Source organism: Sander lucioperca, chromosome 12 (assembly GCF_008315115.2).
Source record: "Sander lucioperca isolate FBNREF2018 chromosome 12, SLUC_FBN_1.2, whole genome shotgun sequence".
Classification (NCBI taxonomy): Eukaryota; Metazoa; Chordata; class Actinopteri; order Perciformes; family Percidae; genus Sander; species Sander lucioperca.
In genome coordinates, this window is record NC_050184.1 from 8,755,033 (window position 1) to 8,767,347 (window position 12,315).

Below are 12,315 nucleotides of genomic sequence, written 5' to 3' on the forward strand. Positions count from 1 at the left end.
AAAGTGTATATGTTCCTAAAGATGAGATCAATGTTCCTGCCATATTTCCTGAACATCAAAGGAACTTCATCCCAACCCTGGCTTTTGGGAGTGCTATGGAGCCTGCAGAACTTTGTGTGCCTTTTTATTGTGAGATTTCAAGCATCCCAAGTTCCTCAAAAATGCGATTGCGCAGCAGAAAAATAATATAATCCTTTCAAAAACAATAGATTGCTTGCACGTTTGTGCTCGGGCCCTAATTAGGAAGAGATTTGATTTAGTTAAGTCTTTAATTACTGCTTCCATATCCAAATAAATCTTCTACTGTTTCCTACGGATGAAAAACTCATTATGTGTTAAGAAACATTAACATTGTAAATCTTGTTGTGCTGTTCATAGGTACTGAGTCTGAAACCAAAGCATTCATGGCAGTGTGCATAGAGACAGCAAAGCGGTACAACCTGGACGACTACAGGACACCCGTGTTCATTTTTGAGAGACTGTGCAGCATCATCTATCCTGTGAGTTACCTTTACTCTGGTGCATTTCAGTTAGAAAAGTCCTACTGAAAAATGCTTACTGAATTTGTCTTCATCTGGGGCTTTTATTTTCATCCTTTGTGTTTAGGAGGAGAATGAGGTGACAGAGTTCTTTGTGACACTGGAAAAGGATCCTCAGCAGGAGGACTTCCTGCAGGGCCGCATGCCAGGAAACCCCTACAGCAGCAACGAGCCCGGCATTGGCCCTCTAATGAGGGACATCAAGAACAAAATCTGCCAAGACTGTGACCTGGTGGCACTTCTTGAAGACGACAGTGGCATGGAGGTAAAATGTATACTTTAAGCTGCCCTTTCTATCCCCTGTATATTTAAAACACAACTTCTTGTTTTGATGCTAGCTTGCATTAAACTCTTAACAGTTTCTCATTGAATTCTAAAAGCTGAGCTGTTGCAAGACACTTATTTAACGCAACCCTGTTTTCCTCAGCTTCTGGTAAACAACAAAATCATTAGCCTGGATCTGTCAGTGGCAGAGGTCTATAAGAAGGTCTGGTGCCCTACAAATGAGGTAAGAGTCTTAGTGAGTTTGACAGTGAATGGTTGACCCTTTTTAAGAGCATTTTGAATTGTGCCAATTGTCATTAAATGCTTAGAGTAAGCAGTATAGCAGTGTAATAATGCAATTACTGTTAGTCATGGAGCCTGCTGGCTTTTTCCCCCAAGGGTGAGCCAATGAGAATCATCTATCGAATGAGAGGTCTGCTGGGAGATGCCACTGAGGAGTTCATAGAGTCACTGGACTCAACCACAGGTTAGAGTAATAGTATTTTGTCCTAAATATCACATATATTAGTGATGCTTACCAATGTGTAAGCCATTAGCCTCAAGGACCTGCTCTTTGCCTTCACACGTATTCAATCCCTTCTGAAAGAGGAGTAGAAAAGATGAATGTGCAATGTCTCATCACAATTGAGTTTAACCTGACCTTATTACAGATGAGGAGGAGGATGATGAGGAGGTGTACAAGATGGCAGGAGTCATGGCACAGTGTGGCGGACTGGAGTGTATGCTCAACCGGCTTTCTGGAATCAAAGATTTTAAACAAGGAAGACATCTGCTCACTGTAAGCCCTTTACAATAAGACTGTAATCTTTGTTCGTCGACCTTCAAAACATACTGCAACACGTTTGGAAATTTAAACTATCTTCTGCCTACATGAAAAATAAAATGAGTTGTAACAGATTCCAACAGAATAATGTGATTGAAAGTCTGAAAAATTATCATTCAGCCCAATCGGCATTTCTCTCCTGTAGTCTAACACGGGTTATTTTAACATTTTAACCCTTTACTCTCTACTAAGCAGAGCATGGCTATTAATACTGACAATAAAACCACTGTAGAAAAAATTCCAGACTGTTTATCCATCCAGAATTCCTATCTCCTTTTTAAAAAGTATTGACATCATAAAGAAAAGGTTTTTTAAATATAACACAAAGTTACTTTTGGACGTCTTGGTTTTCCAACAACAGCAGAAATGCAGCTATCTCTTGTGCAGTTGTCATAAATACCAACAGCAGAGCTGCAGAGTGACAAGTATACATCTGTCTCGCTCACAGGTTTTGCTGAAGTTGTTCAGTTATTGTGGGAAGGTGAAGATCAACAGGCAGCAGCTGGTCAAACCAGAGATGAACACACTCAACGTCATGCTGGGAACTCTAAACCTAGTGAGTGTTTCAGTGACTATGTAACTGTGTTGTGTAGTCTGATTAGTGGGGAGGACGGTGATTCAGATACAGTTCAATTGATCAAATTCAAATTGTAGTGCAATCTTAACCAGCCTTTCATAATACAGTTTATTAGTTACTATAAGTGCTTTAGAGAACTGTTTTAATGTCCTTTTCCCTCAGGCTTTAGTGGCAGAACAGGAGAGTAAGGACAGTGGTGGAGCCTCCATAGCAGAGCAAGTTCTGAGCATAATGGAGATCATTCTGGACGAAGCCAACGCTGAGATTTCAGAGGACAAGGTGAGCATCTAAAGCAGATTCACCCTTTTGAGTAAAGGAAAAACGTTTGACACCATTATTAAAATCAAAGACAGTAAATACTTTATGCTTGTAACTTGTTTGATTCAAACAGGGACTGGTTTGTCTTTTGCAGGGTAACCTGCTGCTGACAGGAGACAAAGATCAGCTGGTCATGTTGTTAGACCAGATCAACACCCCGTTTGTGCGCTCCAACCCCAGCGTGCTGCAGGGTCTGCTGCGCATCATCCCATACCTGTCCTTCGGTGAACTGGAGAAGATGAGGATCTTGGTGGAACGCTTCAAACCATGTTGCAACTTTGACAAGTGGGCATCAGCTTTCACTAAAAAAATACACACGTATTTCGTGTTTTTAAAATGAATCCTGTTAAGGACTTTAAAGCTTTAGTGTGTAACTTTGTGACATTAATGAACGTCCGTTACATTCAAGCCATTTCCACGAGTTGCTACAGAGCTAATTAAGACTATCAGCTCCATACAACTCTCTCTGCATTTCTCAGTATGGCTATGTTCAGAAGATTGTGTCGTCCGGTGTGTTTGCAGTTTGTGACAAAGTAGAACTGATCCCTGGCTTTGTTTTCTAAGGTACGACGAGGAGCACAGTGCAGATGACAAAGTGTTTTTGGATTGCTTCTGTAAAATCGCTTCTGGAATCAAAAATAACAGCAATGGCCATCAGCTGAAAGATCTTATTCTCCAGAAAGGAATCACACAAAGTGCACTGGACTACATGAAGAAACATATCCCCAATGCCAAAAAGTAGGTCTTCCCTCATCTTCATTTGCCCAAAGAGTCTTATCAAGACTTGTTGGTATAATTAAATATATGTGCTTGATTGTTTAAACCATTCTCTTCTTGTTCTGCACTCTCATTAGTCTGGATGCTGATGTCTGGAAGAAGTTCCTCTCCAGACCAGCTCTACCCTTCATTCTCAGATTGCTCCGTGGTTTGGCTACCCAACATCCCCCCACACAGGTACTAAATATTATGAATGTTCCATTGTAAACAGTTCCCATGTATGGAGGAGTAATTAGATAAACCATTTAAACCCATTAGACCCAGCACGCAAACTTAGAATCAACAATACCTTTGTAAACAAACACACCTACCTACCTAACATGACTGGATGTCATCTTATCTTCTGTTCAGGTGCTGATAGGCACAGATTCAATAACCAACTTGCACAAGCTGGAGCAGGTATCCAGTGACGAAGGCATCGGCACGCTGGCGGAAAACCTTCTGGAGGCGCTGAGGGAGCACAGTGATGTCAACCTGAAGATTGATGCAGCCCGCAGAGAGACCAGATCTGAAAAGAAACGGATGGCGATGGCCATGAGACAGAAGGCCCTGGGAACACTGGGCATGACGGTACACACCTTACCTCTTTCATTTAACTTTTCCCTTTTTTTTTCCTCTATTTTCTTTTTCTTTACTTTGTTAAAATGGTAATAATTTGTATCTCTACCACTGTCACTTTGTTTCATTTACACATCCCAGTGTTGTTGATTTTTGTTTAATGTGTGGTTTATGTGTTTGCCTTTCAGACCAATGAGAAGGGTCAGGTGGTGACCAAGACCTCACTGTTAAAGCAAATGGAGGAACTGATAGAGGAGCCGGGCTTGACCTGCTGTATCTGTAGAGAAGGTTACAAGTTCCAGGTACACATCCAGGATTAAGAAAATTGCACTCTTTTAGTTTGGATTAAATTATTTTACGTATCAGCTGCCACTTATAGTAGTTGTAGGCAGATACAATGATATAACAGCATTCTGAATCACTGAGTAGGACATGGCAATCTTCTTGTATACTGAATCAAGGTGTTTTGAATTAACCCTTCGGTCTTTGTCTCTTTTATCCTAGCCAACCAAAGTCCTGGGTATTTACACTTTCACGAAGCGTGTGGCCTTGGAGGATTTCGAAAACAAGCCTCGGAAGCAGCAGGGCTACAGCACTGTGTCGCACTTTAACATAGTCCATTATGACTGCCATCTGGCAGCTGTCAGGTAGCAACAAACACCATAATGTACCTGCTGATGTTTAGAGTGCCCTGTAACAAATGTTCTGCTGTAAACTCACTTTTCATTTGTTCTAATCTGATGTTTTTTCATTTTTCCATTTCCCCGGGGCAGGCTGGCTCGTGGGCGAGAGGAGTGGGAGAGTGCTGCTCTCCAGAACGCCAACACCAAGTGTAATGGGCTGCTTCCTGTGTGGGGGCCACATGTGCCAGAATCAGCCTTTGCTACATGCTTAGCCAGGTAAAACCATACATCAACACACACACACACACACGTGCACAGGGTAAAACATTCCTTCGTGTGGCACACAATAAATCATTCCCAACTGGATTTCTCTCTGGCACACAGGCACAACACGTATCTGCAGGAGTGCACGGGCCAGCGGGAACCAACGTACCAACTTAACATCCATGACACCAAACTGCTGTTCCTCCGCTTTGCTACCGAACAATCATTCAGTGTGGACACAGGCGGAGGAGGGCGAGAGAGCAACATCCACCTCATCCCCTACATCATCCACACTGTGCTCTACGTCCTCAACACGTATGTACCTTTTTGATTTAAAAATGTACAGTATCGTGGTGGCCTCTAGCTCACCCAGTAAGAGCGTTTGCCCCATGTTGGCTGAGTCCTGCAGCGGCGCAGGGTTCGGATCCGACCTGCTGCCCTTTGCTGCGTGTCATCCCCCATCTCTCTCCCACTTTCATATCTATCCACTTTCAAATAAAGGGAAAAAGCCTTAAAGTCTTAAAAAAAAAAAAATATATATATATATATATATATATATATATATATATATATATATACCACAGAAATTACTCGTCACACATTCAATCTGTACCAGTGCCCAGATGCCAGATGACACAAACCCAACATTCAGCTGGTATAGTTCATGTATTTCCCTCATCTCACTTTGCTTTGCAAACTCTGTCACTGCAGTACAAGGGCTACGTCCCGGGAGGAGAAGAACCTGCAGAGTTTCCAGGAGCAGCCATGTGAGAAATGGGTGGAGAGCTCATACGAGGTTGAAGGGCCGCACTATTTCACCATCTTGGCCATGCACATCTTGCCGCCTGAACGCTGGAGGAGTTCACGTTTATACTTCCTGCGAAGACTCCTGGTCAACGCACACGCTCGCAAGGTCTCGGCAGTCTGCACCAACAAGTATGACACCTCCTTTTTTATTTTTCTGTCCCTCTTTATTTTAAAACTGACGCATGGTTGATGCAGCATTTTTGTCCATATTAGTTAAATCCCTTCACTTTGGATCAAGTTGCGATTTGGGAAGCATCAAATGATCATTTTGCTCCCATGGGGTTTAAGGATGGCTGCCAACGGCAATAATGAAGCCTGTTTCAAACATTTCTGATATACCGCTGTTGTGTGAAGCAACTGAGTTAACTGAGTTAAGAAAACCATACTGGATGCTGTGTACTGTATTTTGGATTATCATATCAAACAAAAGAATACAATATATTTTGAAAGAAGTTCCTACACTCATCATCTCTTTTTATTATCAGACTCACAGATAAAGCACCAAAGGAATATGCAGTCTATCGCTCGCCTCTTCTCTTCTGGGGCCTGGTGGATCTCGTCTACGACATGTTCAGGGTAAATGTGTATGGCGATGCCACTAACATCATTCAGATGATATTCTACTATGTTTATGTTTTTTGTTGGCATGCTTTGATTGATTGGGCCCTGATCAGTGTTGGTCATATCTTTGTAAAAGTTTTAGTGTGTTTTAAAAATGAATCAAAGTTAACGCCTAAAGAAAGGCTTAATGAACAGTAACAGCATAAAACAGAGCTGAATGTTGACACGGCCAACAGAAACCTCCTTTTAATATAGTCAAGTGAAGTTTGAGACCTCTTTTCTTTGACATTAGTAGTACTGACATCATGTATGATAGAACATGTATTTCCACACTAAAACTACAGTGACTGAACTCACTGCTTTTTTTCTCCCACTTCTCTTTTTCATCTCTTTGGCCGTACAGAAAGTACCCACCAGCAACACAGAGGGGGGCTGGTCCTTCTCGCTGGCAGAATATGTCCGTCACAACGACATGCCCATCTACGAGGCCTCGGAGCGCGTGCTCAGGGCCTTCCAGGATGAACTCATGCCTGCCGAGTCCTTGTCAGAATTCTGTGATGTTGTAGGTCAGTATACATACACACCTGATTAACTTTATAACTGCCCAATTATTATCAAAATTCAGATGATAGAAAGATTATACTCGAAATCTGAATTAATTTGGGAAAAGGGACAAATCTGCAACGAGCCAACTGGCTGAACTGGAATGGTCTCTGATGCAGCTTTACTTACTTTCATTTGTGACGTATAAGTTCTCAGATGTGATGTGACGTGAATGTTATTAAGAAGCTTGACTTTATGTTTTTCTTCCAGGTCTCCTCGCTGAAATTGCAGACCCAGACCTCTTCCTGCAGGATTTGTTGAACTCTTTGCCCTAATGGTCAACCTCAACCCACACCCCTCCAAAACACAACAGCCCTGCAAATAAAGTTGGGACACCTACCAACTGAAAAAACAACAACAGATTTTCTCTTTTTACACACTGACACATGCCGAGTACACACACAGAGTATACACCATGCCTCTTACTTCCCTCCCCCATATGACCTCTTCAAATTAACTTTAAGCAGAAACTATCTGTTGTCTAAAAATCATCCACTTTTGGCAACATCTCTGTAATGTTTAACACAAAAACACAATGGCGTTAAAGGGTAAAGGGGAACACACTAAAATAGAATTTACGCTTTGCCCCTCTGATTCAGTCTACAGTTGATGACTGAGTTTCTCGCCAAGCTTGAGACAAGAGATCTGGGACTCTGCTGAGACATTTTGTGTATTACTATCAGAATGGCGAGCTGAGAGAATTTAATGTTTAAAAAATAAACAATAGTTGTTCGGTTGATGGGAATAACTCGTGAATTCTGTTTTAGGTTGGAAACTTTTTTGGCTTTCAAACCCCTCCCCCTCCTCCCCTAATATTGGGGTGCCATGTTAAGGTAACTAAAAAGGTTTGGGGATTTGACCCACCGCGTGTTAAGAGTGGCATTTGATTTTATCTTGTTTTCCCTTTTGTTTGTTTGGTTGAAGTTTGTTTTTGGTCAGATTTTTTTAAAATGACATAAGGTTTCACTGTCACGTGGTTGCTAACCTGTCCTTTTCTCCGGGGCTCTTGCTGTTGGGTCTTCATGTAGGTTCGAACTGGAAATTGAGTGATGGACAGAAAAAAAATGTTTTTTTTTTTTTTTTTTTGATTTAGTATGTGTAAGGTTTCTTTTATCAACCTCAAAAGCAAAATGGGGAAAAGAATGAATAGTTTTTTATTTTTTTCCATAAAGCTATGCCTTTGTGACAAAGTGAACTTTGGACTTGTGAAAGATTCCATTTGTTGCAATGAAATACCAGACATGTCTAAATTAATAATAAAACAGACCTACATTATATCCTTTAACACTTTTTTCTTTGACTATTTATTTTGTTGAGTTTGATTTCTTCCCCAGCGGTTTCTTTATTTCTCGGGCCAACACTCTTGTGTCAATCCCCAGAATAGATTTCTGGAAAGCAAAGTGCCGCTGAGTTTTATCTTCAGCGATTGATTTTCAACATGCAGACCGTTACTTTGCCGTCCTTGTACTCAAGCTAAATGCATGGTGTGAAGTACACCCAGTTTATTGTTAGTTCGCCTATTCCCGCTGCTACAATGTTAAACTGTTGCTGAATGTCTGCTTTTTGAATTTAGCATATGATTAATAAAGCTGTAATAATTCCAAATCAGATCCAGGGTAACCTCTTCTGTCCCAGCTGCTGTTTACACAAATGTGCTGCTCTACAGACAGCATATTTGTTTTCAACTCGGCAAAGGCCTTTTTCACTGAAGACTTTTTGACATGTCCACACACTGTTACTGAATTGTGTTTTATTTTATATGTACCAATAACAGAATGGCCCTCATAATATCCTTGCATATTATTGTACTTTTTCCACTGTCTGAGAGCCAGTCAGGTTGGTGTTAGGTCTGGCAATGCGAGACTACATGAAGGCAAACTATAAAAGGCCACCAGAGGGCGATATTCATTAAGACAGTGATAATGTGAGATATGGAAATTGTAACCCCGTATTTCCTACTCCCTGTGAATCAAATACACTCCAGTAATAAACTGAACGCATTAAGTTTACATTTGAAAATGGCTATTCAATATAATTATCATTTTTAATAGGAAATCATTTTTTAATCAAACTTAATGTGAGGAAAACATTATCACTTTATTCTCAACTTGAATATGAAAGCGCACATTTAGCACACTTTCAGCGACATTTTATACTTGACTAAAAATAACCACTCAACACAATGCAAAAACATTTACAAAACAAAGTATGCATTGGCATACACATTTCCCCTTTTATACAAAGGAATATGGCTTTAGTTTAACAACCTCAACAACATGGTCTTCAGGTGACCCGTTTCAATGAGTACTAAGGCTTGAGGCATAAAATGCACATTTTAAGGCCAATTTGTGAATCAATAAGATCACAGGGTATATGGTATTAATCTCCCATCTTTTCCACATTTTCCACAAACTGAAGTGAAAACACCCAAGAGAACATAAGAATTAAAGTCCTTTTTCATCTGAAGAATGTTTTCCATTTGGAGCTTCTTCTTGACAATGTTCAGTACTATGAAGCTTGTAGACAGTCCCACACATCCCATCTCATTTCATGTCCTCTTTATGTGTGTGTCCACCTCTTACTGGCAGCACAGCGGTGTCACGTCCTCAGCAGGTGAGGGGAACAGCCGCATGGCCTCTCTGGAGGATTTGGTGTAGCCGTTATGGAAAATCAAGGCCTTCTTTACTGTGAAGAAGGAGACCGTCTTGTCCCACACATCAGAGCTGGATACCCCAGTGTTGAGTTGGCTCTCCAGTGCTGAGCGGAGCCTTAGTGCTCTGTCTGTGCATTTCCTCTCCAAAACCATCACCTTACACATGCTGAGGAGGAAAAAAAGGAGAAACATCAGATTAATGCTGGATACCCAGACAAAACACCAGTTGAAATTTTGCTTACAGAATCCACAAGTGTAACAAGGCTTGGTTGATCCAATTTACAAAACTGGAACATTTTCTCTCTTACCACAAGCGGTATCAAGCTGTTTAAAAACAGTTTTTTTTTAGTTCTCCATGTATGATACTTCTGCTGTTGCCCTAACACAAAGGAGGTGAATTGAGTTTTGTTTGTGGTGCTCCCAGCAGTGAAAAAATTACAAAACTTATCTTTCTAGAATTAGTGTCCCTGTTACTCTGGATAGTCCACATGCCTTTTTGTGAACAGTTTTCCTTGGTAATACTCCCTGTTGTTAGTATGATCTGGGCACTGAAATTCACCTCCATTGTCTTGGAGTGGAGGCAGAAATATCAGAAACTGGGCAAATAAAAACAAATCTGCAATAGAGCTAAGTGGGTGAACTGAGCCTTTAACAGATCACTTTGATCTTCTGCCCCAAAAAAGTCAACAGACGCTTCCATTCGATATTGGTGTGTTATTCGTGAGTCAGATTCCTGTATCAAGTGGCAATCATGGCCCTGATAACCTAACAAAACCCCACTAGCGAAAACCGACCCCGTAGTGACCTTGAATGAGACAAAAGTTCCAGGAAAAGAAATGAGTCAAATGAACTTCTTCTTCAGATGAGTTTTCTCCATTTGAGCTTACGTTGTGTGCTGATCCCTCATGGTGAATATGCAGTCAAATGGTGTCCAGTCAGTCCAGGCCTGTGTCAGCTACAAGAGGCGTTCAGAGTTATGATTTTACCCACTACGACCGCCCTCCTTTATATACTTATACCAACTTTCCCATCGATTTAATGTGATGCTGGTTCTCACAGTGTTTGGCCAATCACAAAGCAGTGTTATGACAATAGGATGTGAATGAATTAGTTGAATTCATGGGGTACAATGGCCCCAATCCAAACAAACAGGTGGGAGGGGCCCTTCGCTGGCCTCTTGTCGCTCAGCTGATATGCCACAACGAGGGAGATATCCTTGTCATTGTATCGACTGGGAGTGATATATGTGGTGGGAATGTGGAGATAAAATGTCAGCCTGATGACGTCCTACATGGAGAAGAAGTTTGTCCATTTGACAACATGGTGGACAAATATGTTCAGTCTAAACCTGAATGGCGTTAGACCTGCGCTTCCATTTTTTTATGTAGAAATGTAGACAAAGTTGTGCCTTTTTAAAGGTCTGCAATATGTAAACTCATCACAGGATTAATCACAACTGACAATAATATTGCTTCTCAGGTTGTTGACACTTGTTACAGTTGTGTCCTCAATGTGTGTATTTTTCCTGAGTCCACTTTTTACAACTTTTTTATTTCATGCAACTTATAATTTTTAGGCCCAAACTGTGAAAACACACACACACACACACACACACACACACACACACACACACACACACACACACACACACACACACACACACACACACACACACTCCGTCCCTTTTCTTCTCATTTAACTTTCTGTCTCTATTTCAGCCTCTCCAATTCTCACGGTGAGCGTCTCCCATGCTTGATTGGCTGACAATAGCTTACGATCCGTCCAGATGGTGTGCCTGGAAGCACTGTGTTCCTGGGTGTGTGTGTGTTGGGAGGGGGGTTGGTCACTCAATCTTTGTTCGATGGGGCACACTTCCTTTGTGCAGCCGGCCTCAGTGTCATTAACACTGAAGTGTGGGAAGCCTGGGACCACAGCGGCTCCCACGTTCCACACAGGCAGGAAGGGAGCGTGTGACTGAGACGTGGCCAGCGGCGGGCAGGTCAGCCAGCTGTGTGTCTGTGTCTGTGTGTGTGTGTGTGTGTGTGTGTGGGAGGGAAAGTGAATGAGAGTGTGGCTGTATGTATAAGTATGTGAAGGTTTTAACTGATGTGTGAACATGTGCTGGGAGTGTGGAGACTGTTAGGATGTTTACAGTTGAAGCAGTTTCCTTCTCTAATGCTTCAAATGATGTTCACCTGCAATCAAATTAAAAAAGACAGACTGAATTTCAAATGCATGACAACTGAGTCCTTTTAACAGAAGTGTCAGAACTGATTTGTCAGTGACACATATTTAGAATGAGAGCATCTGTAACTGTAAATCTGTATTACTGTAAATAATGCCTTTTGCACAGGAAAACAGCAGGCTATGATAGTTAAAAGTTAAACCAGGAAGTTAGATCTCTAAAATTCACCTGATCGTCCACTCCAAACCAGTGAGAAGAGAACAGACAAAACAAAAATACAGAAACTTAACATGCGAAAGAAGAATGAATGTTGCTCTATTAAAACGGTGTGTGGGCCAAAATCACACAGAAAGAGTCCATACATTCTCTTTTCTTTATCAAGTAGTTTTTATTTGAGTCCTTAAACTTGCAGAGAAGCTCTTTTGTTATTCATCTCTGAGACGTCTCAACTGTTGCACAGCTCCATGAGGAAAGTCTGCCGTGTCAAACTGGTGGAAGTGGCTGCATGTTGGCCCTTTTCTAATGGTTGGCCCTCTGTAACACCCACGTGTGCCTGGTGGCAGAGGCACTTTGTGCTCAATTACGTGGCGGTTGAGATGACATGAGACAGCGGCGTGCTTCCCTCTGGGGTCACCACTTTCCCATATCAACACAAGCACTGGGTCAGTCTCCCAGCTACACCCCCTCCTCCCTCCCCACCACCCCACCCCACCCCGGGCTCTTTCTCTCGCAGTCTATTCCT

At 41.7% G+C, this 12,315-nt stretch overlaps 1 protein-coding gene across 13 annotated transcripts in view; it reads left to right on the forward strand.

Annotated features, from left to right (window-relative positions):
• Positions 1 to 8,343, forward strand: part of ubr4 (ubiquitin protein ligase E3 component n-recognin 4) — a 65,636-nt gene extending 57,293 nt beyond the window's left edge. For all 13 annotated transcript variants that reach the window (XM_036008124.1, XM_036008128.1, XM_036008127.1 and 10 more), the window contains 19 exons: positions 379 to 500; positions 607 to 804; positions 967 to 1,047; positions 1,203 to 1,290; positions 1,475 to 1,602; positions 2,096 to 2,203; positions 2,387 to 2,503; positions 2,637 to 2,827; positions 3,107 to 3,280; positions 3,397 to 3,496; positions 3,671 to 3,889; positions 4,066 to 4,179; positions 4,382 to 4,524; positions 4,651 to 4,776; positions 4,885 to 5,079; positions 5,476 to 5,700; positions 6,057 to 6,147; positions 6,536 to 6,698; positions 6,946 to 8,343. In XM_036008124.1, the coding sequence (XP_035864017.1) occupies positions 379 to 500; positions 607 to 804; positions 967 to 1,047; positions 1,203 to 1,290; positions 1,475 to 1,602; positions 2,096 to 2,203; positions 2,387 to 2,503; positions 2,637 to 2,827; positions 3,107 to 3,280; positions 3,397 to 3,496; positions 3,671 to 3,889; positions 4,066 to 4,179; positions 4,382 to 4,524; positions 4,651 to 4,776; positions 4,885 to 5,079; positions 5,476 to 5,700; positions 6,057 to 6,147; positions 6,536 to 6,698; positions 6,946 to 7,010 (2,648 nt within the window). In that variant the 3' untranslated portion in view covers positions 7,011 to 8,343. The remainder of the gene's footprint in view (positions 1 to 378; positions 501 to 606; positions 805 to 966; positions 1,048 to 1,202; positions 1,291 to 1,474; positions 1,603 to 2,095; positions 2,204 to 2,386; positions 2,504 to 2,636; positions 2,828 to 3,106; positions 3,281 to 3,396; positions 3,497 to 3,670; positions 3,890 to 4,065; positions 4,180 to 4,381; positions 4,525 to 4,650; positions 4,777 to 4,884; positions 5,080 to 5,475; positions 5,701 to 6,056; positions 6,148 to 6,535; positions 6,699 to 6,945) is intronic.
• The last annotated feature ends 3,972 nt before the right edge of the window (positions 8,344 to 12,315 follow it).